The following is a 26,617-nucleotide window of genomic DNA, read 5'->3' as shown; positions in this document are numbered from 1 at the left end:
CAAAGAGCAAAAGAAATCTACCCCTTGAACTTTGCGACCTTTTGCCACATTTCAGGCTTCAAACAAAAAGATATGAAACTAATATTTTGTGAAGAATCAACAACAAGTGGGACACAATCATGAAGTGGAACGAAATTTATTGGATATTTCAAACTTTTTTAACAAATAAACAACTGAAAACTTGGGCGTGCAAAATTATTCAGCCCCCTTAAGTTAATACTTTGTAGCGCCACCTTTCGCTGCGATTACAGCTGTAAGTCGCTTGGGGTATGTCTCTATCAGTTTTGCACATCGAGAGACTGAAATTTTTGCCCATTCCTCCTTGCAAAACAGCTCGAGCTCAGTGAGGTTGGATGGAAAGCATTTGTGAACAGCAGTTTTCAGTTCTTTCCACAGATTCTCGATTGGATTCAGGTCTGGACTTTGACTTGGCCATTCTAACACCTGGTTTATTTGTGAAAACCATTCCATTGTAGATTTTGCTTTATGTTTTGGATCATTGTCTTGTTGGAAGACAAATCTCCATCCCAGTCTCAGGTCTTTTGCAGACTCCATCAGGTTTTCTTCCAGAGTGGTCCTGTATTTGGCTCCATCCACCTTCCCATCAATTTTAAGCATCTTCCCAGTCCCTGCTGAAGAAAAGCAGGCCCAAACCATGACGCTGCCACCACCATGTTTGACAGTGGGGATGGTGTGTTCCGGTTGATGAGCTGTGTTGCTTTTACCCCAAACATAACGTTTTGCATTGTTGCCAAAAAGTTCGATTTTGGTTTCATCTGACCAGAGCACCTTCTTCCACATGTTTGGTGTGTCTCCCAGGTGGATTGTGGCAAACTTTAAACAATACTTTTTATGGATATCTTTAAGAAAGGGCTTTGTTCTTGCCACTCTTCCATAAAGGCCAGATTTGTGAAGTATACGACTGATTGTTGTCCTATGGACAGAGTCTCCCACCACAGCTGTAGATCTCTGCAGTTCATCCAGAGTGATCATGGGCCTCTTGGCTGCATCTCTGATCAGTCTTCTCCTTGTATGAGCTGAAAGTTTAGAGGGACGGCCAGGTTTTGGTAGATTTGCAGCGGTCTGATACTCCTTCCATTTCAATATTATCGCTTGCACAGTGCCCCTTGGATGTTTAAAGCTTGGGAAATCTTTTTGTATCCAAATCCGGCTTTAAACCTCTCCACAACAGTATCTCGGACCTGCCTGGTGTGTTCCTTGCTCTTCATGATGCTCTCTGCGCTTTAAACGGACCTCTGAGACTATCACAGTGCAGGTGCATTTATACAGAGACTTAAATAGAATCCACCTGTGTGTAATCTATTTATCATCATTAGTCATTTAAGTCAACATTGGATCATTCAGAGATCCTCACTGAACTTCTGGAGAGAGTTTGCTGCACTGAAAGTAAAGGGGCTGAATAATTTTGCACGCCCAATTTTTCTGTATTTTATTTGTTAAAAAAGTTTGAAATATCCAATAAATGTCGTTCCACTTCATGATTGTGTCCCACTTGTTGTTGATTCTTCACAAAAAATTACAGTTTTATATCTTTATGTTTGAAGCCTGAAATGTGGCAAAAGGTCGCAAAGTTCAAGGGGGCCGAATACTTTCGCAAGGCCCTATGCCTTTGCCTGCAACTTAATTTCAGTGTCTATATTCTAAATGCTGCATTTAAGAATGTATTGCCTTCAAACATTGACACAAAAGAACAAAAATTTACATTACTTAATACCATGTACATTATTTTTGCTAAAAAAAAATAAATAAAACAAAATTACAAATAAAAATAATCGCAAATGCACAAAAGCTTTGCTTCGCATAGATGCGAAAATTACAGGTATTAACACTGCACATGAAAAATGATTTTGATTGATATGGGTTGGAAATATCAATTTACTTCTCAATACCAACTATTGAGTGCCTTATAATTACATTTATTTTCAACAGCACCTTTAAAAAAAAAAAAAGAAACAAGGATCTGTTAGTGAGGGGTAAACTCTCATGGTGTGGGAACACTAATCATTAGCAAACTGTCTAATAAGATAATAATGTAAACCCAGTATGTGCAATCATATAATCCGCTGCTTTTCTTCCTTATAACATCTACACGCGCAAAAACGTGTTTTGTTTTAATAAATACATTTCTTTCATGGACCCTTCTTATCACATTCCTTAAGCCAGTTTGTCTAATCTTAAACAACAAGCAAGTCAATGTTCAGAAGCACATTAAACCCTAAATGCATAAAAAAACATGTAGGACTTAAGCTTATTAGGATAATTTCTTAATAATCACAGTACAAAAATTTGTAAAATGCTATTTATTAATCACTGTAGTTTGTATTATCTTGGCTGAAGTATTTGTGCATAATACTGAGTGTATGTTTACCTGTGTACAAAGCGTTTACTCTCCAGATAGGCCAGTGCTGTACTGAGCTGGTAGGCAAACAGAATGAGAGTGGCCAAGTCCAGACTGTACTTCCTCACCTGCAGGAATGAACGCAACTATAGACAGAAGAAGAAAAGACAAAAACAAAGGGATGGAACATTACACTCCATATTACATTGTGCACACACAGTATAACACTTTTTGTGTTTATGATATTCCCATTTAATGTAAACATTTGAAATAATGAAATCATTTCTTTTGGTTTAGTTCCGAAGACATTTAGTTAAATTTAAAGGTTTTCAAGGAGACTGACATTTCAACTACGAGATCAACAAAATCCTTTGTATATTAACAAGTAATGAAATGCAATAAAATAGAAAGATCTTCGAGTGTACCTCTCCAAGAGTACAGAGCTCCATGATGATCCACACCGGGTTCTCTGTGATCACTCCAATCAGTTTAACGATATGAGGGTGGTCAAACTGTCGCATTGTCACTGGATGGAAACCAAATAAACACATTAAAGATGAAATGAGTCAGATGGCTGATGGGTCAAGCTGACACACACACAGACACACACAGACACTTGTCTTACATGCTTCTTGTAGAAACTTTTCTCTGACGCTGTCTGATGTACAGTTTTTACAGGTCTTAATGGCAACAGCCAGAGGCGGTTTGTCCTGCAGAACACATAGTAAACAAGTCGCAACATAACAGATTGCAGATTTTATATAAAATAATACAGAGGTGAAATTAGCACAACAAAAAAAAATTACGTTTCAATAAAAAATTCACAACACAGAGTAGCAATGGGGCAGTCAAATGCAAGTGTCACATAAATATTTGAATAAATGTTAGATGTTTATCATCATACAAAGCAGAGGTTAATGTGTTTCAAATTAATAAGGTTACAGATAATATGGTTCATTTTAATTACAGATGGTTTGCTCTGGATATTACAGGAACCACTAGAGAGTGAAAGACTTGAAGGCTTACAAACATCCTGTACACAAACCTGAAAACGTTTAAAACAACACGCTTTACTTGCAACGTTTATTCGTCCTTTGTATTTCTTGTGTATTTCTTTGTATAAAATTATGACTTTGTGCCTGTGTATTTCTACATACCGGGCTGTTGTAGACACCCTGATGCACATCTCCAAACTGACCCTCTCCTATGCAGCGACCCAACTCTATCCTGTCCCTCTGGATCTCATAGTCCCGTGCTGAGAGAGAATTACAATAAAAAAGAAATGGATAGAAGCTTTTATTAAAACCATTAATTATGTACACAAACACATTTGACCCATGTTGGTAAAGTCTGCAAACGGTCTTCCTTACACCTCTAACTATACAAACCTTGACTTCACATGCACAATGCAACACACAATGGCAAACACAATAACATACAATAAACCAAATGTAACGTTCATAAGAAGAGTTCACATGTACACTGGAGTCCCATTATCATGTATGTTTCTTCCTGCATACTGAAATACGTTATTTTTATAAAAGAGAAAACAAAAAAAAAAAAAAAAAAAAATGACGATTCTGAAAAAATTTGATTCTGTGGTTCTGAAGTGTATAGAAATTCAGTCTGTGATCAGGACTAAGCTTTTTTTATCCAAAAGAATTTAAACAAAGTTTGCTTTTGCAACTGACATCCACATGCTCTGACTTTTTAACTTTATGTGTTATCAATACTTCTGCCTTATTGAAAAGTTCATGGAACATTTCTACTGAGGTGTAATGTCAGCTGGCACCAGTTGTAAATAAAAATGGATGAAGAACAGATTCCAGTTTTAAGCATGACAGTGACTTATAACCTGCAAAGGTTTACTTATCTCATGTGCTAAACAAAGGCCTGCTTTTTACACATACTGTACCAAGAGCAAACCGAAACACATTCCATTATAAGGAGATTTACTGCAATTAATCCATAATGAAATTCACTTGCAAGAAATGAATAAGTGTTTCAACTGAAAAGAACCCACAGAGAATGCAACACACAAAACATTACGAAAATAATAAATCAAAATAATGGAATTCGAATGTCCCAACTGACATGATGGTGAAATGGGAACCAACACAATAAACAATGCAAATAACTTTGACTTTATTTATTCCTGAGGCCTGGAGAGAATTGTCACATTCCCAAATTAATGAAGTGACAAATTGCATTGTTTACGGATTGGCTCTCCCTTTCATTTCCAACACCAGACCTGAATGATCTGCAGTCTACAAAAACACAAACAACTACATGTCAACAACAACCTGAATTCAAAGTGACGTCAGCCTTTGTATTTTTTCTTTGCCAGGTCTTAATGGTGAAAGAGACCATGATTTATTGGTTCCCAATGACCCCTGCTACCGACGTGAATAAATGTAAATGCATAGGATTAAATTAACAAAATAACTTGCAGTTTTAAAGTTAGAGTGGGGCATAACACTAAAAGCAAATCTGTTATTAAAGCTTAGGCAAATACCTGGCTAAGAAAAATATAGAGAACTGAGTGGTCAGAAGGAGAAAGGCAGCCAGCTTTACCTTCAACTACTCCATAGCTCACTGTGTTGGCGATGGGAGAAAAAGAAGGAAAGAGATGAAGAGAGAGCAAGAGCCCAACAGCTGCTTTGAGACTGAAAATAATTCAGATATAACATGCACACACGCGCGCGCACACAGACACAAACACACACACAAAACACAACTGTTTCACATCGCTCTCAAATTATTATTGATTTAATAAATATGTTAATGAGTGAAAAACTGCCACTGAATGATTACATGTGTTGTCTCAGTGGCAATATTTTGTTCACAGCTTCTTTATGCACAGAGAACAGACAGCATAACATGAACACATATGCAAACTTGGGCAGAGAGAAGTCAAATCTTTCAAAAAAGTAAGAAAGTGTTTTTAGAGAAAGTCGTAGAAAGCAGGAGACCAAAAAAGCAAAGCGAAATAGACAAAAAAAATAAATAAAACCACATAAATAAAGCAAGACAGTGAAAGATAGAAAAAGACTGTGGGAGGAAACAAGAACGCAGTGAATTGTCAAAGCTGGCCACACAATCGAACACATGGGGACTCTGTATAGGCCAAAACATCCACTTAAACCCTACTGGGACAGAGAGCTAAAGCCATTATTACTTACCAGACTATAGCCAAACTTACCAGCACGTTCAAGGCTGTGACTAACATATGAATGAATTTGACAGATTTAATGTGTCTCCATAAACCACATGTTTAAGTATGACTTGTAATGCCTCTGACCTCCAGCCAGTGACTGTATGGCTTATATAAGAAACCGGGCTGAATTTAATTACCGAGCCAGAAGTAGTTTAATGCAACTTCTCTGGTTGCTTGTGTGAGTGTGTTTCTTGGAAAAGATTCACACTACACTCAGCTAAGCAGACAGCAGAGCAAAATCAATGTTTGCTTGAGAATGTGAGCGTTTGACCGAATAATAACAGTGAAACAGTAGCTTTTAGTTGTGCCAGGGTAACAGAAGCTAATTTCATAGTACAAATATTATAGTTAGTAGGTGAAGCTGAAAAGAGCGAATAAGTTACTTACTGGATGGCATGGTGTATGTGTCCTCTTCATCAACTATCTCAGCATAGTCATCCGTTTCTGTAGCATTACACATAGCATCAGTGTTAAAACAAATTAAATACATACATAAGAACAAGATAAAACACACAGGCACATACCTCTAAAATAATACAAATACACAAGCAAAGCCATGGTGGATGCTGCTCAATTTACCATTTGTCTACTAGAGTAGGAAAGATCCTCGATATATTCGCAAACATTTGTGCAGCACAAAACAAATCTGCACAAAAATGTTTAACTAAAGCAACTAACTCAAGACTCCTGCCCAATCCAACACCCACGTAGCTCCTCTGTCTCTCTCTCTCTTTCACACACACACACACACACACACACACACGGCAGAGAGTGTCAGCTGAACATGTGTTGTGTGTATCTGTCTGTGTAAGAGCAGCTGGGTTGCATGGAGTAGCTGTGGCGGTGGAGAAAACAAGGACAGAGAGAAGAGAATTTAAAAGAGTGGAAAACAAAACATAGGACAGGAAAGAAAAAAACAGGATATGTGCAAAAGACAGAAAAAGGGACAGAAAGTCACAGGAGAAGAAGAGTATGGCTGTCAGACAGATTTTGGTGTTTAAGACAAACCTTGTGCAGAAGCAGACAGATAGAAAAAGAAAGAAGGGAGAGAAGAGCGCAAAAAGAAAAAAAGAAGAGAGGGGAAGATGGACCAGAGCCTATCCTAACCAGATGGTGGTGTTTAAAATAAAATCAGTGTGCAGACTCAGCTGTTGGAAGCAACAGTCAAACATCTGCTGTCCCTTACAGCTCTGCTTAGGATTTATCAAGCTCTGTGGGAACATGTGCCTGAATCTATTTGCAAATCCTTTTCTTAGGCCTGTTGCTGATTTTCCCCAGAAATTTCTCTACAACCTGACATATAGAGTAAGCTAAAGAAAGTTTAGTTGTTAATGTAAAGCTGAGAAACACTGGATATTTGTTTTGATATCATGTTGCATAAAGAAAGGGACATTTTGGGAAATGTTCTCTTTCACTTTTCTTGCAGAGGGTCAGATTAGAAGTTTAATTGCACTATATCTGTACTGTAGACATAATAAAATTGGAGGCAGTTACCTTAGCTTAGCATGCCTCTTGGAAAGAGGGGGAACACCTACTTTGGTCTTCTCTTCCTTTCGGCTGTTCCCACAGCAAATCATGTGCCTCCATCTAACCCTGTCCTCTGCATCCTCTTCTCTCAAACCAACTAACTTCATGTCCTCTCTCACTACATCCATAAATCTCCTCTTTTGTCTTCCTCTAGACCTCCTGCCTGGCAGCTCCAACCTCAGCATCCTTCTACCTCTGAACATGTTCAAACCAACTTAATCGGGCCTCTCTCAAAAACATCTCACATGACCTGTCCCTCTGATGTCCTCATTCCTGATCCTGTCCATCCTCATCACGCCCAAAAAGAACCTCGACATCTTAAGCTCTGCCTCTTTTTTTTCCTTTATTGCCACTGTGTGTAAAATAGTAATAATTCTGCCTATTAGTACCACCGGGTTCCTTCTAAAGCTGCACTTGTTTTATCTAGTTTGTTTATTTTTCCAGATAGAAGCCCTACTTCCAGTCTTTATGCTAAGCTAATATAACTGTTTGCTGGTTGTAGTTTTATAGACAGATACATGAAAAGCTAAACGTGAACAGAGTAAGAAATGCTTTATATGTGCACCAGCCCATAAAAGAAGAGTTTAAATCCGACAGGCGTGACATTACTACTGTAGTCCAATTCAGATCATGATTTATGTTTCACATGAGAAAGAAGGGAGGTCTTTAAAGCATCTCTAAAAATATCCTGATATGAGCTGGAACAAGAGCAGCAGCTCTGTTGCTTGGGCTGCTAATAAAATGTATTTACAACATAGGAATTAATGGATTGTCAGTTTATTTATTAAAAAACACTGTCAACAAATCGATTCCTTTTCAAGTTTTTTCAAATCTGGCCAGGATATCACTATTACCATATGTGCACTGACGAAATGTTTCAAGCTGAATTCAAACTATTTTTAGACATCAATTTTTTTTGTTGACGTTTTGTGCAGCTTACGTATATGGTTTTACTTCCATATAATAAAAACAGATTTGTGTGTTTATAGCGCATTGTCACTTCACATCCAGTTTAATGTAATTTAGGATTTCTTCTAAAGACACATTTAACTGTGTTTGACTGGTCTTTTTCCATTTGGTTTCAGTGAAGAGAAAATGTGTGTTTGTGTGAGATCTAGTTAGCCCATTATAGCCAGGAATGCACCCACTCTTGAATTCAACAAACCTCTCCCTACTGTGTGTGCATGAGCATATGTGAGTACACAAATGCACACACAGTGTGTGGCTTTGTGTGTGTGCATTGGTTGTGCTTATGTGTAGAGAGAGAGAGAGGACTTTGGACAAATTCCCTTAAAGAAAAATGTCACTTAATTTACAAATTCTGCTTTTTTTGTGGTTTGTGTGGTTAAAAGCATATCTCACATTTAGAGGTAAACAACTTTTAAATAATGCATAAACATAAAATAATATACAAAAAAGTCACTAAGCACTTAGAGATCAAGCTCACTGTATCTGGTGGTGAATTAATAATGTTTTCAATCACTGAAGCATGTGTGATAACATCATTCATTAATCATTGTAATCATCACTGTGCTTTCACTGTGCCATTACACACTTTAAGCTATTGTCTGAGAAGGAAGATGACATGCATGAACATCAACCAACATGCACACAACTACACACATACTACTCTTTCCCAGGAGGGTGCAATGGATTGGTGGAGTGAAAACAAGAAAGAACAACAACATAGAGATTGATAAACAACATGGTAACTTTACCATCCCCACTAAGATCTTCTGCAGAGTCCAGGAGAGCATGCAGGAAATGGACAGCAGAGAAGGAGTGAGAGAGAAAAGAAGAGAGGTTAGAGCATGAAAAGCCTTGAAACAACATGGGAGGTTTTTAGAGGATCTGCATAGCCAAATGTTCAGCGAGCAGTTAGTTAAGATCCAACATATATCAAGTGAAAAGCTGAGCTAGAGTAACAGCTCCTCTTAATGTTGAGGTACATGGCAGTAAAATGAAAAGGTGTGAGAAAACAACAGCAAGAGGCAAGGCAGGGATTGAACAAAATTACCAATAATGAAATGCCTTGAGTGTCAAGCTACAAATATTTGGGGATTAATGTATCATTAGAAGAGAGAGGATGTAAATAACTAAAATCAGATGAGTTCCAGTAGTGTGATGTTAAGAGCGAGCAAGGTTAGAATAGCACCACCAGTAACACCTGATCAAAGGACATCTACAAAATACTTTCTTTTAACTTTTGATTCATGTATAATGCAACTATACAGTAGTTTTGACTTGTTCGGATTACTGTAAATGTCTGAAAAGTTTTAACCCAAACCAGGAAGAGCACTAATTTCCTCTAAGGAAACTCAAATTGTCAATATAACCGAAAGCTAAAATCCAAATCCACATTGTAGATTAATGAAAGATCATTTAAGAAGCTTCAGAACCTCCAGGAAGTCCCAGAAATACAGGTTCCCTCCTTTATGTCAATGTCTTCCACAAAACAACATAGTCTAATTGTCTGTTGAGTGACACTGATATACTGTAAAATGATTGATAATCCAAAAAGATCAAGGGCTTTCGGCTTGTCCCTTTAGGGGGCTTCACAGTGGAGCTCTTGATGGGTGGATGGTGCCACACCTAGTGGGGTGGGATTTGATCCTGCGGCCTTCTGTATCCCAACCTGATGCTTTACCTGTTGAGCTACCGGGCCCCTTCTGTGTAAACTGAGTGATAATGGTTAACCCAAACATAAGATAATAAAAACACAAACTTAACACAAAAACTCTAGACATCAAAAGCTAATGGCTAGCACAACTGAAGATGAATTCACAGTAAAGCTTGAGAGTTTAAAAGTAGCATCTTGACCGTGTCTGCGTGTTATGTTTAAAAGTTTGAACAATAAACCAGCTGCTGTCCAGATCCACAACTTTTCTTTGAATTGTCCTGCTACTGACAAAGGCTGCCAAAGCCACAGATGAAGACAAAAGGACATGTGCTGAACCATTTATTGCTGGACAATGTTCGAAATTGTGGTAGAACCACAAACCACCACATAACTTTTTAAATTTTCATGTGTTTACACAGTCATGAACTGAATTTTTTGCTGGTAATGAACTGCTGCTTGAGGGCACTTCAACAGGCAGATATGTTTTAATGAAAGAAGGATGGCTAACCAAACAGCCACACTGCCATGAATAAAGCTCTGCTCCATTTAATTAGTATTAAAAACTAAACGATTAAAAAATAAATAAATAAATAAATAAATAAATAAATAAATAACTTGACTGACCTCAACAACTAGGCTGTTGCTGAACTGACACTTAAAGAGGACCATTTACTTTGCTAATAATAGCAATTTCCAGTCATATAATTCTGTTAAACTTTAGTAGCATTTACCAGCAGGTAAAACTAAATATTTGGTCTATGATGTCAGAGATAAACCATAACAGCATACTATTGAAAGAAAACTATTATTAGTGCGCCGAAACACACATAAGCCTTGGTTTTGCACAAAATACCTCTCAGAATCTTTTTTAGTGAAACTTAGCTGGGTCATATACAGCAAAACACAACCAGTTATTGTGGTTGAATTGTTTGTGCAACTCTGCATGAGTCAAAGCAATCAGGCATTAACCGCAAAGACAGCTTAGAGGAAGAGTGCATCCTTATGATGTTATGAAACCATCTTAATTTCCCATGAAAATGTGTCAAAATCCCAAACATTGCCAAAATGGTGCCAATATTTTTAATGGGAATATTTTTAAGACTTTCTGGAAAAAATTTGCACTATAAACCAATGAAGGAAAAACATACTTTTGACTGCTCTTACATTTTCCTCAATATGCTGCTTCCTCTGAGGGTTTTCTGGACAACATCTGTGTCTATAAAGTAAGAATTCTTATCATCAAATAGGCTTTTTATTTCACCGCAACAACATTTTGTGGATACGCTCCTCTACTAACTGTCCAATGAGAGACAAGGATACCATTGGGTGGCGAATCTGAACAGAAGACAAAGGGGAGGAGGAAACGTCGTGCCTTGGTTGGCTTAGGGGGTGTCGATGTCACTAGGTCTTCAGCCAATGAGGTGGGGAAAGAGGACCAGAGTGTGAGAGAGAAAAAACAGAGTGAATGGACATCGTGAGTGGGGAAACAGAGATGTGAAAAAGACCAATGGGGAGAAATAGGAGTAAACAAAAGAAGGCAGAAACAGAGATGATGGGATGAGAGAGAACGAGAGGAGAAAGGCAGTCCTACCAGAGCAGAAAACAGAGATGGAAAAAAGGAAAAAAGCAGATGGAAAGACAAAAAGGAGGACAGTGCTTGTCGCCAGGGAAGCTACTGTATCAGATTGTTCACTTCACCACTAAATCAATGGATTTGTGTATGTATGTTGTTTTATCTTACCTGAGACAGAGATTGCTCTTACTCCACTCCTGACTGCTTCTAACTTTTTCTCATTATTAGACAGTCTAGATAAGACAAGAAAATGAGAATGACAAGAATTACACAACAGTCAAAGACACAAGCATACCCAACTAAATTAAAGCCTACAATTGTTTTTTTAAAACAGGATGTCACGAAAATTATCTTTGGAAACGGATCTTTACATGCAGCTCTCTAAAGTGCAATAAAGCTTAAACTAATAACACTAACTGTAAACCAACCTGTACTGTTTGAATAATGTCGCTGCCTTTACCGTGATTTCTCCCTGTCTGTCTGTGTCAGTGGAGCTCTACTACTGTCTTTACATCACAGACCACAATAGGCAGAGGGAAAAGGAGAGGCAGAGAGTAAAGAGAGAGAAAGTCAAATTGAGAGGCCGAGAGAAAGAGGAGGAGACTATCAGTGTTTAAAAACCCTAAGTGGAAAATATTTGGCTCCTAAACGCATCTCCTTATTTGACCAGAGGCAGAGAGAAAGAGGAAGAAAAAAAAATGGGGGGGAAAGAGATATTAGTTGAAACAACCAAAAGTAAGCAAAAAAAGTGTCTGAATTTAAGAATCCAAACTGAAGCACAGATAAACAAATGAGCTGTACGCTGAAGTCACAGTGTTTAAAGACCTGGTGATTCAGATCTAAAAATGCTTAAGCAAGGCTCCTTTTGGAGAGAATACTGACATTTTTGTGTTTTCCCTGTTTAGAATTTTTGATTAAACATTCAGACTAGCTTATAACAGAAAGTATTAAGTTACATACAGTTGTGTTTTGGTCTTTGTGGGGCATTAAGGTTATTTATCTCCAAAACACAGTAAATCCAAGGAATAAAGTCAGGACTCAAGCAAATAATTAAAAATTATTAAAAGTGCTGTCAGATTACCCACTTAACAACTAACGAAGGACTCTCCATAAAACCTGTGACAAAATATTTAAAGTCACCATAAAAAGTACTATATAACAATGTTCATTATACCTAAAAGTGAGAAAAAAACTTAACATTCAGGATCATGTACACTGATGATACGTGGGATGGTGATGCACTCAATACCAAATAAAACTTTTGAGAAGGGACTTTTCTAGAGACTGTTCTGTTAAAATTGACACAACAAGCTGATTTACTGTTTACTTCTTAAACATGGTAACAACTCAAGCCCTTTACTCAAAACTCTGACATCAAGAATTTCTCAGGTAATGCAATGACAAGGAACCCGACCCCTTTCAGTTTAAAAAAAAAAACAAAAATAAAAAACTGCACTGTGACTCTAAAGCACATGCTCATAAGTAGAACAGCAATTTACTATCAATGTTGGCATTAAAAATAAATGGAAATGTGCCAGCCCTGTAGGTTGACAGGTCAGACACTGGGAGGATAGCTTATTTAATTTCCAATGACAATTTCAGAATTGTGTGACAGAAAAAGTAAGCAAACAGTTAGGACACATATCCTTATATACTGAACAGACAAATATATTTCAAATCTAGTGAATCAGAGCTCTTATAAGACAGTGAATAAATATAACTGGAGCTGTATTGTTAATAAGAATGAGACAGACACTCACTTAGGAATGGAAGGCAGCGCTCTCTCTCCCTCTAGAGGAGAAAAACATACATCAGATCAGAACGATTATCATAAAGCACAGTAAATAAACAGGACAAGATTTTCAGTGAGTCCATGTGAGTCTTTGACCCTTTATAGATGAAAGACAAGGTCTAAAAGACAGTACATACAACCAAAGAGCATTAAGACAGGACAGCTATGTGATATTGACTGCTTTAATGTCCACATTACACAGAGCTTTTGTTATTATGCCAGCATGAAAGATGTTTTAAGCACACCAATCAATATCACTTTAATTACTCTATGAGAATAGTTTAGATAGATAGATAGAATAGATTCTTTCTAAGGTCCAGCAATATTTTTTAAATATCTTTCCTGGGCCGTGGATAATGGCATAGACACAAATTCTGATGCTTTTGTTATCAAATTGCCCTTTGATACAATTCACAACACACAGAGCTTTATGCAACCGTAATATTGAGAGCTCATGTTTTTCTCTGTGACATTAGCTCACTATTGAATGCGGAGCCTTTAATACTGGAAACTATTGCTTCGTACCTTTCTGACCTCTGAAGATGAAAGAGTGAGTTTCCATGGAGACAAGCCGACAGTAACCGTCAATCAAGTCAGCCAAGTTCTCCGCCATGGTCAGCGATGCTGTTGTAACTGTGAGAGGCTATACACACAGAAACACACACACACACGGAAGCCATTAGCTAATCTCTGTGTAGATCCTCTCACAAACACACACACACACACACGCAAGCAAGCTATGCGCCATGGTGGGCATAGCTTACAGTAGTTCTTTCACTGGTCCATTGGATGCCAGAATGGAAAATGACTATTAAAATGCCAAATGCCTCGCGCGGGGCAGAAGGGATTCCTCTTACTGGAAGCAGCTGCCGATTGTTTAAAAATAAAAGATTTAAAAAAGACTAAGACTAAAAGAAAAACACAATTTACAGCACAAACTTTACAAAAAAAACAAACATATTCTGGGTCCAGGTTTTCTAGAAGAGCAAACCAAGTGATAAATAGCAACAAATGTTTGTCCAGAATGCTATAATTGGTCTACACTCCTAAATTGTCCTACGTGCTTCATAGTAAAACACTCAATTTTAATTTTCAATATTTTTATCGTAACCTCCTTTTTTCCTCTCACTTAACAGAAAACACTATTCTGTTCACTTTTCACTCATTCATACATATGCTCCTGAAAGTGCACAGACCAACGGCTTTTAGCTCGTCCCTTCAGGGGTCACAGTGGAACACGTTCCGTACGTTGATTTGGCATGAGGTTTCAAGGCAATGCCATTCCTACTGCAACCCTCCTTTTTATACCGGCACCAAGGTGGCCCTTGGTATCTGGGTCGGGCCCAACCTGGTGGGGTGGCATTCGAACACGTGGCCTTCTGCAGCTCACTAATAAGTCAGCCTCAATTAAGTCAGCCGCCATTTGTTTTCCTCTCCTCCTCCTGTCTTTTTATCTGATCCCTGTTGTCCCTTTCTGTACCAGGCATTAAACTACAGCTTTTAACATACTGTCATTTTTTTCCCCCGCAGCAGCTGGTCTACAGGCTCCACAGATGAACTAGCCGGAACTAAACATGCTACCACAAACGCATTAGTATAACTTGCATCTTTTTGTCTATTATGCTAATTGTTTAAAGACAAGAGTTTGGTTGATATTATTGCTTGCATGCACACACATACACACACACACCTCATATTCAGAGTTCAACAAAGCCAACAAAAGGGCTGGAATAGTACATTGCATAAAAAGGACTCATGTTATTACAGAGCAAAAAACATGATTATGGCAACTTTGTAGCTCAATGTGAATAAAAATCTAATGTATAGTAAGAAAGTTGGGCAGACAGGCAGGCAGTACCTCAGCAGCTCCAGCTACATTGAGCTGTAGCATTCCTTTCCTGTCCTTCTCTTCCATAACCGAGTACTGGATGGACTGAACTTGGTTAAAGTTAGCTAGATGGGTAGGCTGGGGACAAAGAAAAATGCAGACAGGATAAAATTAAATTATGTTAAAAATGCCTATCCTAATGTTAATCATTTATTAGGAAACAAAAAAATTTAATTTATGTCCATTGTCAGCTTAAATCCTACTTTTACAGTAACTCAATAACTTTAACAGAGACTCAACAACCAGTCCCACATTAAGTACTTTTTTTTAATTAACATTTTACATTACAATGACTAATATCTAGTTTCAGTAACTCACCTGTTCTTCTAGTTATTCTCTGCAGTTTAAAACAGTGACAGTGAGAGTAACAGGCCTTTATGTATCTTTTTAAGTATTACTTAGAGGCAGGAATGTTGTTCCACCCTCTTATTACATCTCAATTAAATGAAAGTTACACTGTAAAATTGTAAAGTGGACAGTTTTAAACATGAAAAGAAAACATATCTCACTTGAACATTTGTTGACTGATTTGCAGATTTATTTTATTTTTTTAATAAACAGCAGATAATCCCTTACTTGATGCACCAACTGGTGCAGAGAGACTTGCAGGTAGCACCTGCGTGTTGGATGGTTATTCCTAGTAAAATAGCCAACATCATTGTGAAGTCTGAAGAATTTCAACAGATTAAATTTAACTGGCAAGCTGCAGCTTATGTCTGTAAAAGTTGTTAAAGGACACTTGAACACTCAAAGTGAAAGTAATAGGTTGCATTAAGCAAAACAGAGTAAATGCTTTATTTGTAGCACTGTTCAACATTATTAATGCTTTGTAAAGTTATTAAGTGTGTAAAGGGGTAGGACAGCATTAGATGAAAAATAAAATGGCACAGTCTCTGGTTCACCTAAAAACAGAGATTGTAGGCACTTTAGGAGAACTGTTGGATCAGACCGACTTAGTTTTTTAACCTAATAAACCAATGAGTTGTGGGTCTGCAGCAAAGTCACCATATGGTCCACCACAGGGTCTTATAATCTTAACTATTTCGATCATTTACTCTTGCTGCTTGTTAACTTGCAGAGGGTTTTTCTTACACAGACCCAAATGAGCATTGACATTATTCACTCCAGCATGTTTCTCTTTACATGAGCTGTCTGCGCCCTGTCTGCCTGCAGCCAGGGCCAATCGTAGAGGGACAAGAGGCTGCTCCAAAACTAAATTATTTTCAGATTTACTAATCTCACTCGTGAAGTACTGGAGCTCAGGACACAAAAAATTCTTTCTATTTCAGTGCTCTACTTCATCGCTGTAAAATAATTTTCCTAGTTCTCCTAAAGTTGTCCCAGATCTCAATTATTTGAGATCCTAGGACAAAGGATACAGTGTTGATTTTGAGCCCTGGCTTAAAGGTAATGTTGCCTTTTGTCAAACATGGAATGTCCAGAAAACGTGGTTTAAATTACTTTATGATGCAGAACATTATCAGCAAATTTTGTTATTTGGCAGTGTTCTAAAATGTGTGGTTGAAAGAAACTCACTGTGGATCCCTTGTCAGTGAGGTAGCTGATCCCTTCCTCTGGCCCAATCGCCAACTCCACCTGGATCACCCAGCTGGACTGTTGAGAGATAGAGAGATTGAGTAGAAGAGGGAGATTTTAAAAAAAGGAGGTGAGGAAAAAGTAGAAAAAAATACAAGAAATGTTAAATAATTGACTTAGAAGTAGGAGAGAAAAACATAAAAATCAAAAAAGCACTTCATAAAAATACAATGTTGTACAGCATCACATCCTGGATACATGCAAAACCTGATACCACCAAAAGGGGTCAACATAACACAACTAACAGAGCTTTCACAAAGACACAGCAAAATAGAGCCAAGATTGACAGAAACGTACCCCGAGGGCACATTTGAAGCACTCCTTGTCATAGCGGTAGATTGGTGCAAGTATCTCCAAGAACTTCAGAATGCACTGCTCATCGTTGAGATTGGCTACCTGCTTGAATGTCTGCTGAATCAACTTACGCAGTGTTTTTGCCTGGAAACAGGTCAGATAGAATGGAGAGAAACGATAAGGAAAGGAAATTAAAATGAAAACAGACTTCTATTAAAATATTCATTTACTTTCAATTAAACAACAGAATAATAATTAATTAAATAATAAATTAAATAATAAATAACTTGTTATTTATTAACACAGGTCTCACTGATTAAAAAAATAAATAACCTGATTATTTTTAGATCAGTTCGGTTTACCACAGAGGAGACACATGAGAAGTAAATCCATCAACGAAAATATTTCTTTCAATGCAAACCGTTTTAGATGTAAAAATACAAGACAGACACATAAAAGCGCAACATATACTGCAGAATCCTCAGTCAATATACATCTTTTCCTTTAGGCTGTTCCCTTTCAGGAGTCGCCAAGGCAAATCATCTGCCTCCTTCTAACTCTGTCCTCCACATCCTCTTCTCTCACACCAACTAACTTCATCTTCTCTCTCACTACATCCATAAATCTCCTCTTTGGTCTTCCTCTAGACCTCCTGCCTGGCAGCTTCAACCTCAGCATCCTTCTAGCGATATATTCACAGTCTCTCCTCTGAACGTGTCCAAACCACCTCAATCTGGACTCTGACTCTGTCCCTCTGATGTCCTCATTCCTGATCCTGTCCATCCTCGTCACTCCCAAAGAGAACCTCAACATCTTAAGCTCTGCTACCAGCTCTGCCTCCTGTCTTTACTTCAGTGCCACTGTCTCTCAGCCGAATAACATTGCTGGTCTCACCACCGTCTTGAAAAACTTTCCTTTCATTCTTGCTGATACTCTTATCACACAACACCTGACACTTTTCTCCACCTGTTCCAACCTGCCTTCACTCGCCTCTTCACCTCTTTTCCACACTCTCCATTGCTCTGAATCGTTGACCCTAAGTGATTAAAGTCCTCCACCTTCTTCACCTCTGCTCGCTGTACCCTCACCGTTCCACCTGGGTCCCTCTCATTCACACACATGTATTCTGTCTTACTGTAGCTAAGCTTCATTCCTCTGTTTTCTAGAGCAGACCTCCACCTCTCTAGAGTTTCCTTCACCTCCTCCCTGCTTTCACTACACATCACAATGTGTCTGCAAACATGATAGTCCATGAAGATTCCTGTCTAACCTAGTCTGTCAGCCTGTCCATCACCAGAGCAAACAAGAAGGGGATCAGAGCTGATCCTTGATGCAGACCCACCTCCACCTTGAACTCCTCTGTCACACCTACAGCACACCTCACCACTGTCTTACAGCTCTCATACATGTCCTGCACCACTCTAACATACTTCTCTGCCACTCCAGACGTCCTCATACAATACCAGAGCTCCTCTCACGGTACCCTGTCATACGCTTTCTCTAAATCTACAAAGACACAATGCAACTCCCTATGACCCTTCTCTGTACTTCTCCATCAGCATCCTCAGAGCAAATACTGCATCTGTTGTTCTCTTTCTAGGCATGAAACCATATTGCTGCTCACAGATGTTCCCCTCTGCCCTTAGCCTAGCTTCCACTACTCTTTCCCACAACTTCACTGATTGGCTAATCAGCTTTCTTCCTCTGTAGCTGCCACAGTTCTGCACATCTCCCTTGTTCTTAAAAATGGGCACCAGTACACTTCTCCTCCAGTCCTCAGGAATCCTCTCAATCTTCAAGATCTTGTTAAACAAACTAGTCACAAACTTTACTGCCACCTCTCCTAGACACTTCCATACTTCCACAGGTATGTCATCATGACCAACTGCCTTTCCACTCTTCATACTCTTCAACGTCTTCCTCACTTAACTCTTACTAATCTTTGCTACTTCCTGCTCCACACCAGTCACCTTTTCTACTCTTCGTTCCCTTTCATTTTCCTCATTCATCAACTCTTCAAAGTTTTCCTTCCATCTTCTCATCACACTCCTGGCAATACATTTCCATCCTTATCTTTGATTACCTTAACCTGCTGCACATCCTTCCCATCTCTATCTCTCTGCCTCACCAACCTGTACAAATCCACCTCTCCCTCTTTAGTGTCCAACCTAGCATACAAGTCCTCATATGCTCTTTGTTTGGCCTTTGCCACCTCTACCTTCACCTAACGCTGCATCTCCCTGTACTCCTGTCTACTCTCTTCAGTCCTCTCAGTGTCCCACTTCTTCTTAGCTAACCTCCTTCTCTGTATACGCTCCTGAACTTCCTCGTTCCACCACCAAGACTCCTTGCCCACTTTCCTTTTATCCCGATGACACCTCGAGTACCCTCCTACCTGTCTCCCTGATCACATTGGCTGTAATGGTCCAATCATATAGAGGCACCTCCTGACCACCCAGAGTCTGTCTCTGCTCCTCCCTTAAAACTACACAACATTCTTCCTTTTTCAACTTCCACCAATTTGTCCTCTGCTCTGCCATAATCCTCTTCATTTTACTCACCACCATCCTGTTGTTGTCTGGTTGGACTCTCCCCTACCAATACTTTACAGTCACCAATCTCTTTCAGATGAAAACAGAACACAAGATGTAGTCCACCCAAGTGCTTCTACCTACGCTCTTCTATGTCACCTATGTTCCTGCCTCTTCTGGAAGAAAGTGTTCACTACAGTCATTTCCATCCTCTTTGCAAAGTCTACCACCATCTGTCCTTCTGTGTTAATGTCCTGAAAACAAAACCTGCCCATTATATTCTCATCACCTCTGTACCCTTTACCAACATCTCCATTGAAATCTGCACCAATCACCACTCTCTCACCTATGGGGATGCTCTGCATCACTTCACCTAACTTACTCCAGAATTTCTCCTTCTCTTCTAACTCACATCCTACCTGTGGGGCATAACCACTAACAACATTGAACATCATGTTCGTAATCATGCAGAATTATAAAATTGAAAATATACACGCATATAAAGTAGATTGCATGTCCCATATGGACAATACCAAGCTATAAATAGCTCTCCATGTACAGATTAAGATAAAGATTAGAGGAGATTTAGCACATTACTGAACAGGCTTCAATACATGCAGATATGTAGTAGTAGTCCAGTATATGAAGGTCAGTCTTTACATAAGAAATGGTTCACTTAAACAACTAATACTACCACCAAAAAGACCCATCAAGAATCATTCAAATTTTTAATGGATATTTCCATTATTTATTTGTAAAAACAAACATGAAACCAAGCCTGAAACTCAAAATGCTTTTGTATTTTGAAAGTACATCCAATATGCATTTATGTAATGTTTTCCCATAGTCCCTAACCTATGCCTTTACATGTTTAATAATAAAACCACATCTTAACCCTCAAACAGCCCTTTGAAAGGAGCACCTTCTCACACACACACACACACACAGTCCCTGTGTACACAAATGTGTGTAGGTGTGTGTCTCAATTCAACAGTGCTAATGCGTGTGCTAATGTGTACTTTGTACTCTTGATAGGATCATTGTTTTAATTCCTAGAATTCCACCCCACACACACACAGTCAGTGTGAAGTGTCCACCCTTCCTGAGAGGAAGTACAACGAGTGGCCACCGAACGGCTTATCATCATACGCCAAGAGTTGAACAGTTATGTCACTCTGCTGCTCACAACACTTATGTTATTTTTAATTCTATTTTTTATAAAATACACAAGTCATTCTGGAGCAGAGAAATTTTGGCTGTGTATAGTTTGGGTTTCTTGTACAGTCATTTGTACCACTAGTAAGGTGCTTTTTGTCCTATATTTTTTAAATTCTTACATTTACTTTAAGTTACAGAAAAAAAATATGTTAAATAATACTAACTTACAATAATATTAATATAGGTTAATATGAAGAGATTTTATTTCTTCATGAATATTGTTTAAAATGCTGACAAATCTTGATCAGGTCAGAAGTAATGGCAACCTTGATTTTTTTCTCACCAATTTAATGTTGTGAGAAATCTAGTTCTGTGCAGAGTCTGACAACATAACTAAATTAAATTTGACAAAAATCTGACAACATAACTAAAAAGTCTTGTTTCACTCAAGCTTAATACATTTTTTAAGTGGGATCACCACTGTTGAACAGAATATCAGATGAAGCTGATTGTTCAAACTTTGATCTCTAAAGGCCTTAAAGGTCAGTTTTGCAAAACCTGCTGCCCAGTATGTCAATATGAATGAAAAGCCCCTGGTCTTTATTACATCTAACATCATTCACCGTTTACTACCACAGCCATCTGCTGTGGAGTTTCTGAGTGTGCGCGTGTGTGTGGAAGTGGAGTCCATTCAGGGGGAATAATCCCATTAAATGACTACCATTCTTTCACCACAGTGAACACCACATGTAAATGACAGCTGCGCTCTCACTCTCTCTTAAACTAATAAATATGTGAGACCCAAAAAGCATCACATTTGTCAACAACCAACAAAGTAGATTACTTTTTAAAATAATATTTAATCCTTTGATTATTTACTTGATTAACTAAATGATTATTTTGTCTACAAGATGTTAGAAAACGTAAAAATCCCCATCATGATCTCATAAAGCAGTGTAAAGGTAATTTTATCTTCTACAAACAACCCAAAGTATTCAATTCCTCAAACGATGTTTTTCTTTCTACAACTATTTGTTTATATGGATATGTTGCACCCGAACTCACTGGTGTTGGACATGCATTACATATAAAGTAAAAAGTTATCCATACACATTAAAATTAAAATCAGTCTAGACTTCTACAACAAGTAATTTGTGTCAATTTGCGGGATGTTTGACTGCACATGTTTACCACTGTGTGAATCTTCAAGGCTTAAATAAAAAAAATAAAAAAATAAAACCTCACGGGAGTGTATGTTGTCACATCTGCCAGAGAAGCAGAAAATACAGGAGAGAAGAGGAAAAATGTGAGCAGCTGATGAGAGGGGAGTCAGCTGGGACAGACATAGGCGTGGACATGTTACCTCAAAGGGAGACAAGTATTGTTGACTCCCCCTCCCTCTTTATTGTTGTAAAGAGAAAGTGGGTTTAAACACGACCTGGGGGTCACTCTCACACACACACACAAAACATGCACAGTTTTGCTCACTCTGCCGAGCATCTGTCTCCCCGCCTGCTGACATCAAGACCTTTTCGGGTCACTGTGTCTATAATACATGCGCAAATTCATGGACCAAGACCCTCCTGATAAACACGTGCCTTAAATTTATCACTGACAGGGACTCTACTTATTATGCAACAACCACCAACTAACACATTCAAACATGCACAATTCAAAACTTGTCGCATATAAAATATAACAAATAGGGATTTTGTGTAATCTATACATAGTATGCAAGTATGTTCTCTGATGAAAGTTTTTAATTTTACCATTTATTCTCTTGCTTCTCCATTCAGATACATTTTATCAGACTGTTGGCCAAGATTTAATTTAAGCCTTAGTGAGTCTTGGCCTGCTGCGCATTCAGTCAGACCAGACCAAGTCTGACAACACATCAACTAACACATTCAAAACACTTGTCAGTGTAGACTCCTGTGGGCCTACAAAGACTCTAGGGAGCTGCTCGTAAAAGCCCACACTTTGGTTTCTTTTGGCAACAGAACAAACTCCAGTGGAGCAGATGTGGCACCAGGACAGTAACTGCTGACTGTGAAGAGAGCTTCCTCCCACCAGAACACCAAACAGCATTTGATCTTATTCACCTATTTATTTATTTTTTTTCAAACAGAGAAAAAGAGTAGAAAGTGAATGCTGTGTTTATTTCAGCAAAGTGGCATTTTATGTTGTGTGGACTCCACCTGTCTTTTGATCTCCATACAAGTTTAAAACTCATCATTCTTACCTTGACTGAATCCAACAGGTCCTTCGGGAAAAAACACCTCAAACCAACATCTTTTCTGCAAAATAAAACACAGAAGCATATTAAATCCCATAATTGTACAGAGAGATATTTAATAAACAAGCATGTCAGTCCTAATTTGATGTGAGCAAGTTATTTCTTCCTTTACTGAGACACAACAGCTACAGATATTGTAGATACAGTCAGGCAACTTGGCAACTCAAGACAAGTATCAGAAAGAAAGAAACAGAAAGCTAAAACCAAGTGGTGACATCACAGCACCACTCATCTTTTCCTAAGCAGCCCTGAGGAAAAACAGAAACGGCAGAGAGATATATAGGGGGAGGCAAGGAGGAGACCAGAGACAAAAGAAAATGTTTAGAGCTTCAACTGGAAGCTTGTTAACAACTCTTTGACTTAATGACTCTTCTGGAAAGAACAAAGGGAGAAGGAGAAAAAGAATAAAAAGACAGTAAGGGAAAGGCTGAGTGTTTACATCGTCCTTCCATTCTTTGTCTCTCAAATACAGATATAATATGTCAAATTGTTATTAGTATTACAAACAATTATTATAATTTGTTAAATGTGTGGGTCAGTGGTGTTGGGTAAGTTGTAAATCCCGGAAAACATGCAAAACACATAACATAATATATGTATAACCTTTGAGAATTAAAAAATTTATTCCTATATGATAAATAGAATTAGTGACCAATGGCCACTGGTCCATCATACTGTCTGGGAAAACCTTATAAGATAAAACCGGATGTCATCCCTTGAACAGTTCTTTCTCTTAAAAATCAAATCCTTTTTCACTGCATGAGGAACCAGAAGCACAAACAGATAAATTACAGACTCTGAAAGATGATACATGACACAGACTTGAAAGAAAGAGCACTGCCAAAGGCCCACTGATTAAACAATAGACAATAGCTCACAAACCACAAACACTACTGCCAACTCCAACCAGCTGATCCTTAATGGGAGGAAACAAATAAAATGCACTGGCACTGATACCCGTGGCCATAACCTATAAAATGAACATGAAAAAAAAAAGGGGAAATCTGACCAAAAGCAAGCATCATATTAGAGGGTTATTACTATTACTAAGTTCCAAAAATAATTAATTGATCAATGAATAATAACAATGAAGTTCAAATAGAAAATTTGGGTGTACAAAAGTTGTTTTTTTTTTAGGAAATGTCAAAATAGTGGAAGTGTTCGCTTGTGTTCTTTTGCTATTGAAATTAGTGGTTAAAGCAGAGGTACATAAAAGGTTTTTTGAGCTACAGCCCTTGATGGCCAGCTCTCAGTCTGGTGTGTCTAAAACCCTAACAATGAATCCTATCCACTCTCCCATTGGCTTAAAATATGCATTACACAACATCTTTTTCCAATTAACAGTGAAAGGTAGCGAGGGAATTCTAGAGAGAAAACAAAGAGGAAAAAACAAGTTGAGTACACAGGGAAGACAGAGAGCCACTTTCAGACATGAAGTCTAGAGAATGTCAGGAGGTTCAGGTCCTGACATTGTCTGGAGTTTCCCTTTCAGACATGTAACCAACACCGGGGGACAGTCTGTGCGAGATGCGTTTTCGAGAAATACTCTGTAATTGGGCAAGAGTTGGTGTTTGTATTTGCCTGGTTTTGCAGCAGTCGCAAGATTGGACGTCATCAATCAACATGCCCACTCACTCATGGTGAATCCTCCGGAGTATTACCTCTATTGTGTACCTCTATTCACAAATGAGCTCGGGTGGAGATAACCTGGACTTTGTACTAGGGAGCTGGCTGGGTAAGGTCCGGGTAAGGTCAGGGTCAACAGATTTGGGTGTTTGCGTTCAAACATACATCCACCACAGAGAAATTCTGGAAAATGTCTGAATTCCAGTGCATGTCTGAAAGAGGCTTAAATAGAGGAACTAAGAGACAGATATAAAACAGACAAAGAGATATGCATGGAAGGAGAGCAGGCATGCTTCTCAATTAATTGGAGAGGCTGACAGAAAAACAAAAAGACATCAGCGTGAGAGGGCAGCTCATTAGAGTCAGACCATGATTGAGACAAGCCTCATTAAGCCTAGAGTTGATTCCTGCTCTTCAATGACATCCATCAAGCAGGGTTCATGTTTAACACATGGAGCAAACAAACGAGCAGACACATGCAGAAGAGCCAATTTCATATAAATCAATAAAAACTGATGAGAGGTAAACTGAAGTGTTCATGTGTCTGAAAATTAAGATTTAGGCAGTGCTGAAAATTATAATTGTAGACTGTATATGTTTTATGCATTCGTAAACAAGCATTTTTAAATTTCAGATTTTTAAATGTAACAATCAAAATAAAAAAAAAAAACAACAAACAAACAAATAAAAAGATATTTCAATCTCAGCGATTTAATTTTCTGGCATTACTGCTGGGTTATGAAACGTGTTCCTAGGTGGAGACAGGGTATGTAGAGGACAGGTTGTCATGCCAGAAAATGTGTGAGCTGGATTAAAATTGAGAAGCCACACTAGTGTTTGCTGCTGCAGCACTATATTCAAAATGAAAATACTTACTCTAGTAGTTCATAGTTGGATTTCTTGTCCAGGGCATTTCCTCTCATCTCTTTAAAGAACCTCCTAGAATTAAAATCAGTGGGAAACAGATAAAGGGAAAGAAAAAAATCAGCTTTACTCACTACAAGCACACATGCAATAAAATAAACATTTACGGTTTGTTTTCTCTACTAAAATAATTTACATTTCAAATTTATTCAGTGTTTGCACAAAACACAAATGTACATTACAAAGGCAAGAAGAGCTCAAATTTGCCAACTTATTTAGGAAATCAGAGAGACACATTAAGTATCTATTGGAGTTCAAACCTTTTAGCTTTTCATATAAAAAGAAAATGGACTGTATGCATTGTAAGCAAAAGCAATAAACTTGACCTAATGGTCAGTACTTTTTTACCTAATTTCTAGACAGCCGAGTTTGAGAGCTACATCTTGCTCTACCTGATCTCCGATCTCGGTCATGTAGTCATTCTTCACCTGAAGGAACAAACATGTCACAAAATATAGTTACTAAAACACACACATAAACACACATTGCCCAACTGACCTAGATTACCAAAAAGCAAACACACACAGTCTAGCAATGCCATATGTTTCAGTGGTAGCTGCTGGCAGAAAAAAAAAATGTGTTTGTGTGCCTGGGTGCCATTTCTGAGTGTGTGTGTGTGTGTGTGTGTATGTGTGTGTGCACCTGGTGATAGAAGAAGTTGAGTGCGGGTTTATCTTCTGTAAATTGCTGCAAAAAACCCTTTGGAAGATATCGTATCCTTAACTCATACCTAGACAGGAGAAAAACAAAGGAAGAGCAGAGTAGTGGAGAAGAAATATGACAATTAAGGACAGACAGAAGGAAACGGAATATACACTAATATAAATGAAGTGGATTAATAAAACATCAGTAGCATAGGGACAGAGTTGTTGACCGAGTTAGACAAAGCAGACATCTGCTTCTCTCGCTCTCTTTTTGTAAATAATCCAAAAGGTCTCCAACTCATAATAGCATTAGCATCAAGAATGTCACAGTAAAGGTAATATATAGCAGTGCATTAACATCCAAACTGCTAAACCAGCCACACCACACACAAAAGACCTTCCATTTGAAAACAACAGAGTCTCATGGTTTTAGATTATCCAATGTGCAATAAATGACTGCTGAGGGTAGCTCTTTAAGTAACAGACTTCAACAGAAGTAATTTCTAACTTTAATAAAACTGATCAGAAAGCGTAAACACAGCTTTTCTCACAAATATGCTTGTTAAAGACAA

General features: G+C 38.2%; 1 protein-coding gene across 25 annotated transcripts in view; it reads right to left on the bottom strand.

Moving 5' to 3' along the window:
* Positions 1-26,617, bottom strand: part of ptk2aa (protein tyrosine kinase 2aa) — a 61,979-nt gene that overhangs the window by 12,563 nt on the left and 22,799 nt on the right. For 10 of the 25 annotated variants that reach the window (XM_067499568.1, XM_067499576.1, XM_067499491.1 and 7 more), the window contains 18 exons: positions 26,044-26,131; positions 25,750-25,829; positions 25,354-25,416; positions 22,798-22,852; positions 16,870-17,010; positions 16,513-16,590; positions 14,947-15,054; positions 13,614-13,731; positions 13,057-13,087; positions 11,465-11,529; positions 11,044-11,130; positions 8,822-8,839; positions 5,964-6,020; positions 4,934-4,954; positions 3,517-3,614; positions 2,985-3,069; positions 2,785-2,885; positions 2,390-2,505 (listed from right to left, as the gene is read on the bottom strand). In XM_067499568.1, the coding sequence (XP_067355669.1) occupies positions 2,390-2,505; positions 2,785-2,885; positions 2,985-3,069; positions 3,517-3,614; positions 4,934-4,954; positions 5,964-6,020; positions 8,822-8,839; positions 11,044-11,130; positions 11,465-11,529; positions 13,057-13,087; positions 13,614-13,731; positions 14,947-15,054; positions 16,513-16,590; positions 16,870-17,010; positions 22,798-22,852; positions 25,354-25,416; positions 25,750-25,829; positions 26,044-26,131 (1,410 nt within the window). Of the gene's footprint in view, positions 1-2,389; positions 2,506-2,784; positions 2,886-2,984; positions 3,070-3,516; positions 3,615-4,933; positions 4,955-5,963; positions 6,021-6,155; positions 6,984-8,821; positions 8,840-11,043; positions 11,131-11,464; positions 11,530-11,724; positions 11,846-13,056; positions 13,088-13,613; positions 13,732-14,946; positions 15,055-16,512; positions 16,591-16,869; positions 17,011-22,797; positions 22,853-25,353; positions 25,417-25,749; positions 25,830-26,043; positions 26,132-26,617 lie in introns of those variants that run through there. The other 15 variants (XM_067499595.1, XM_067499499.1, XM_067499523.1 and 12 more) reach the window with 13 other exon arrangements.

Source organism: Channa argus, chromosome 1, assembly GCF_033026475.1.
Source record: "Channa argus isolate prfri chromosome 1, Channa argus male v1.0, whole genome shotgun sequence".
In the NCBI taxonomy this organism is placed as follows: domain Eukaryota; kingdom Metazoa; phylum Chordata; class Actinopteri; order Anabantiformes; family Channidae; genus Channa; species Channa argus.
Note: the sequence above shows the minus strand (reverse complement) of the source record. Positions and strands in the feature narration are given on the sequence as shown.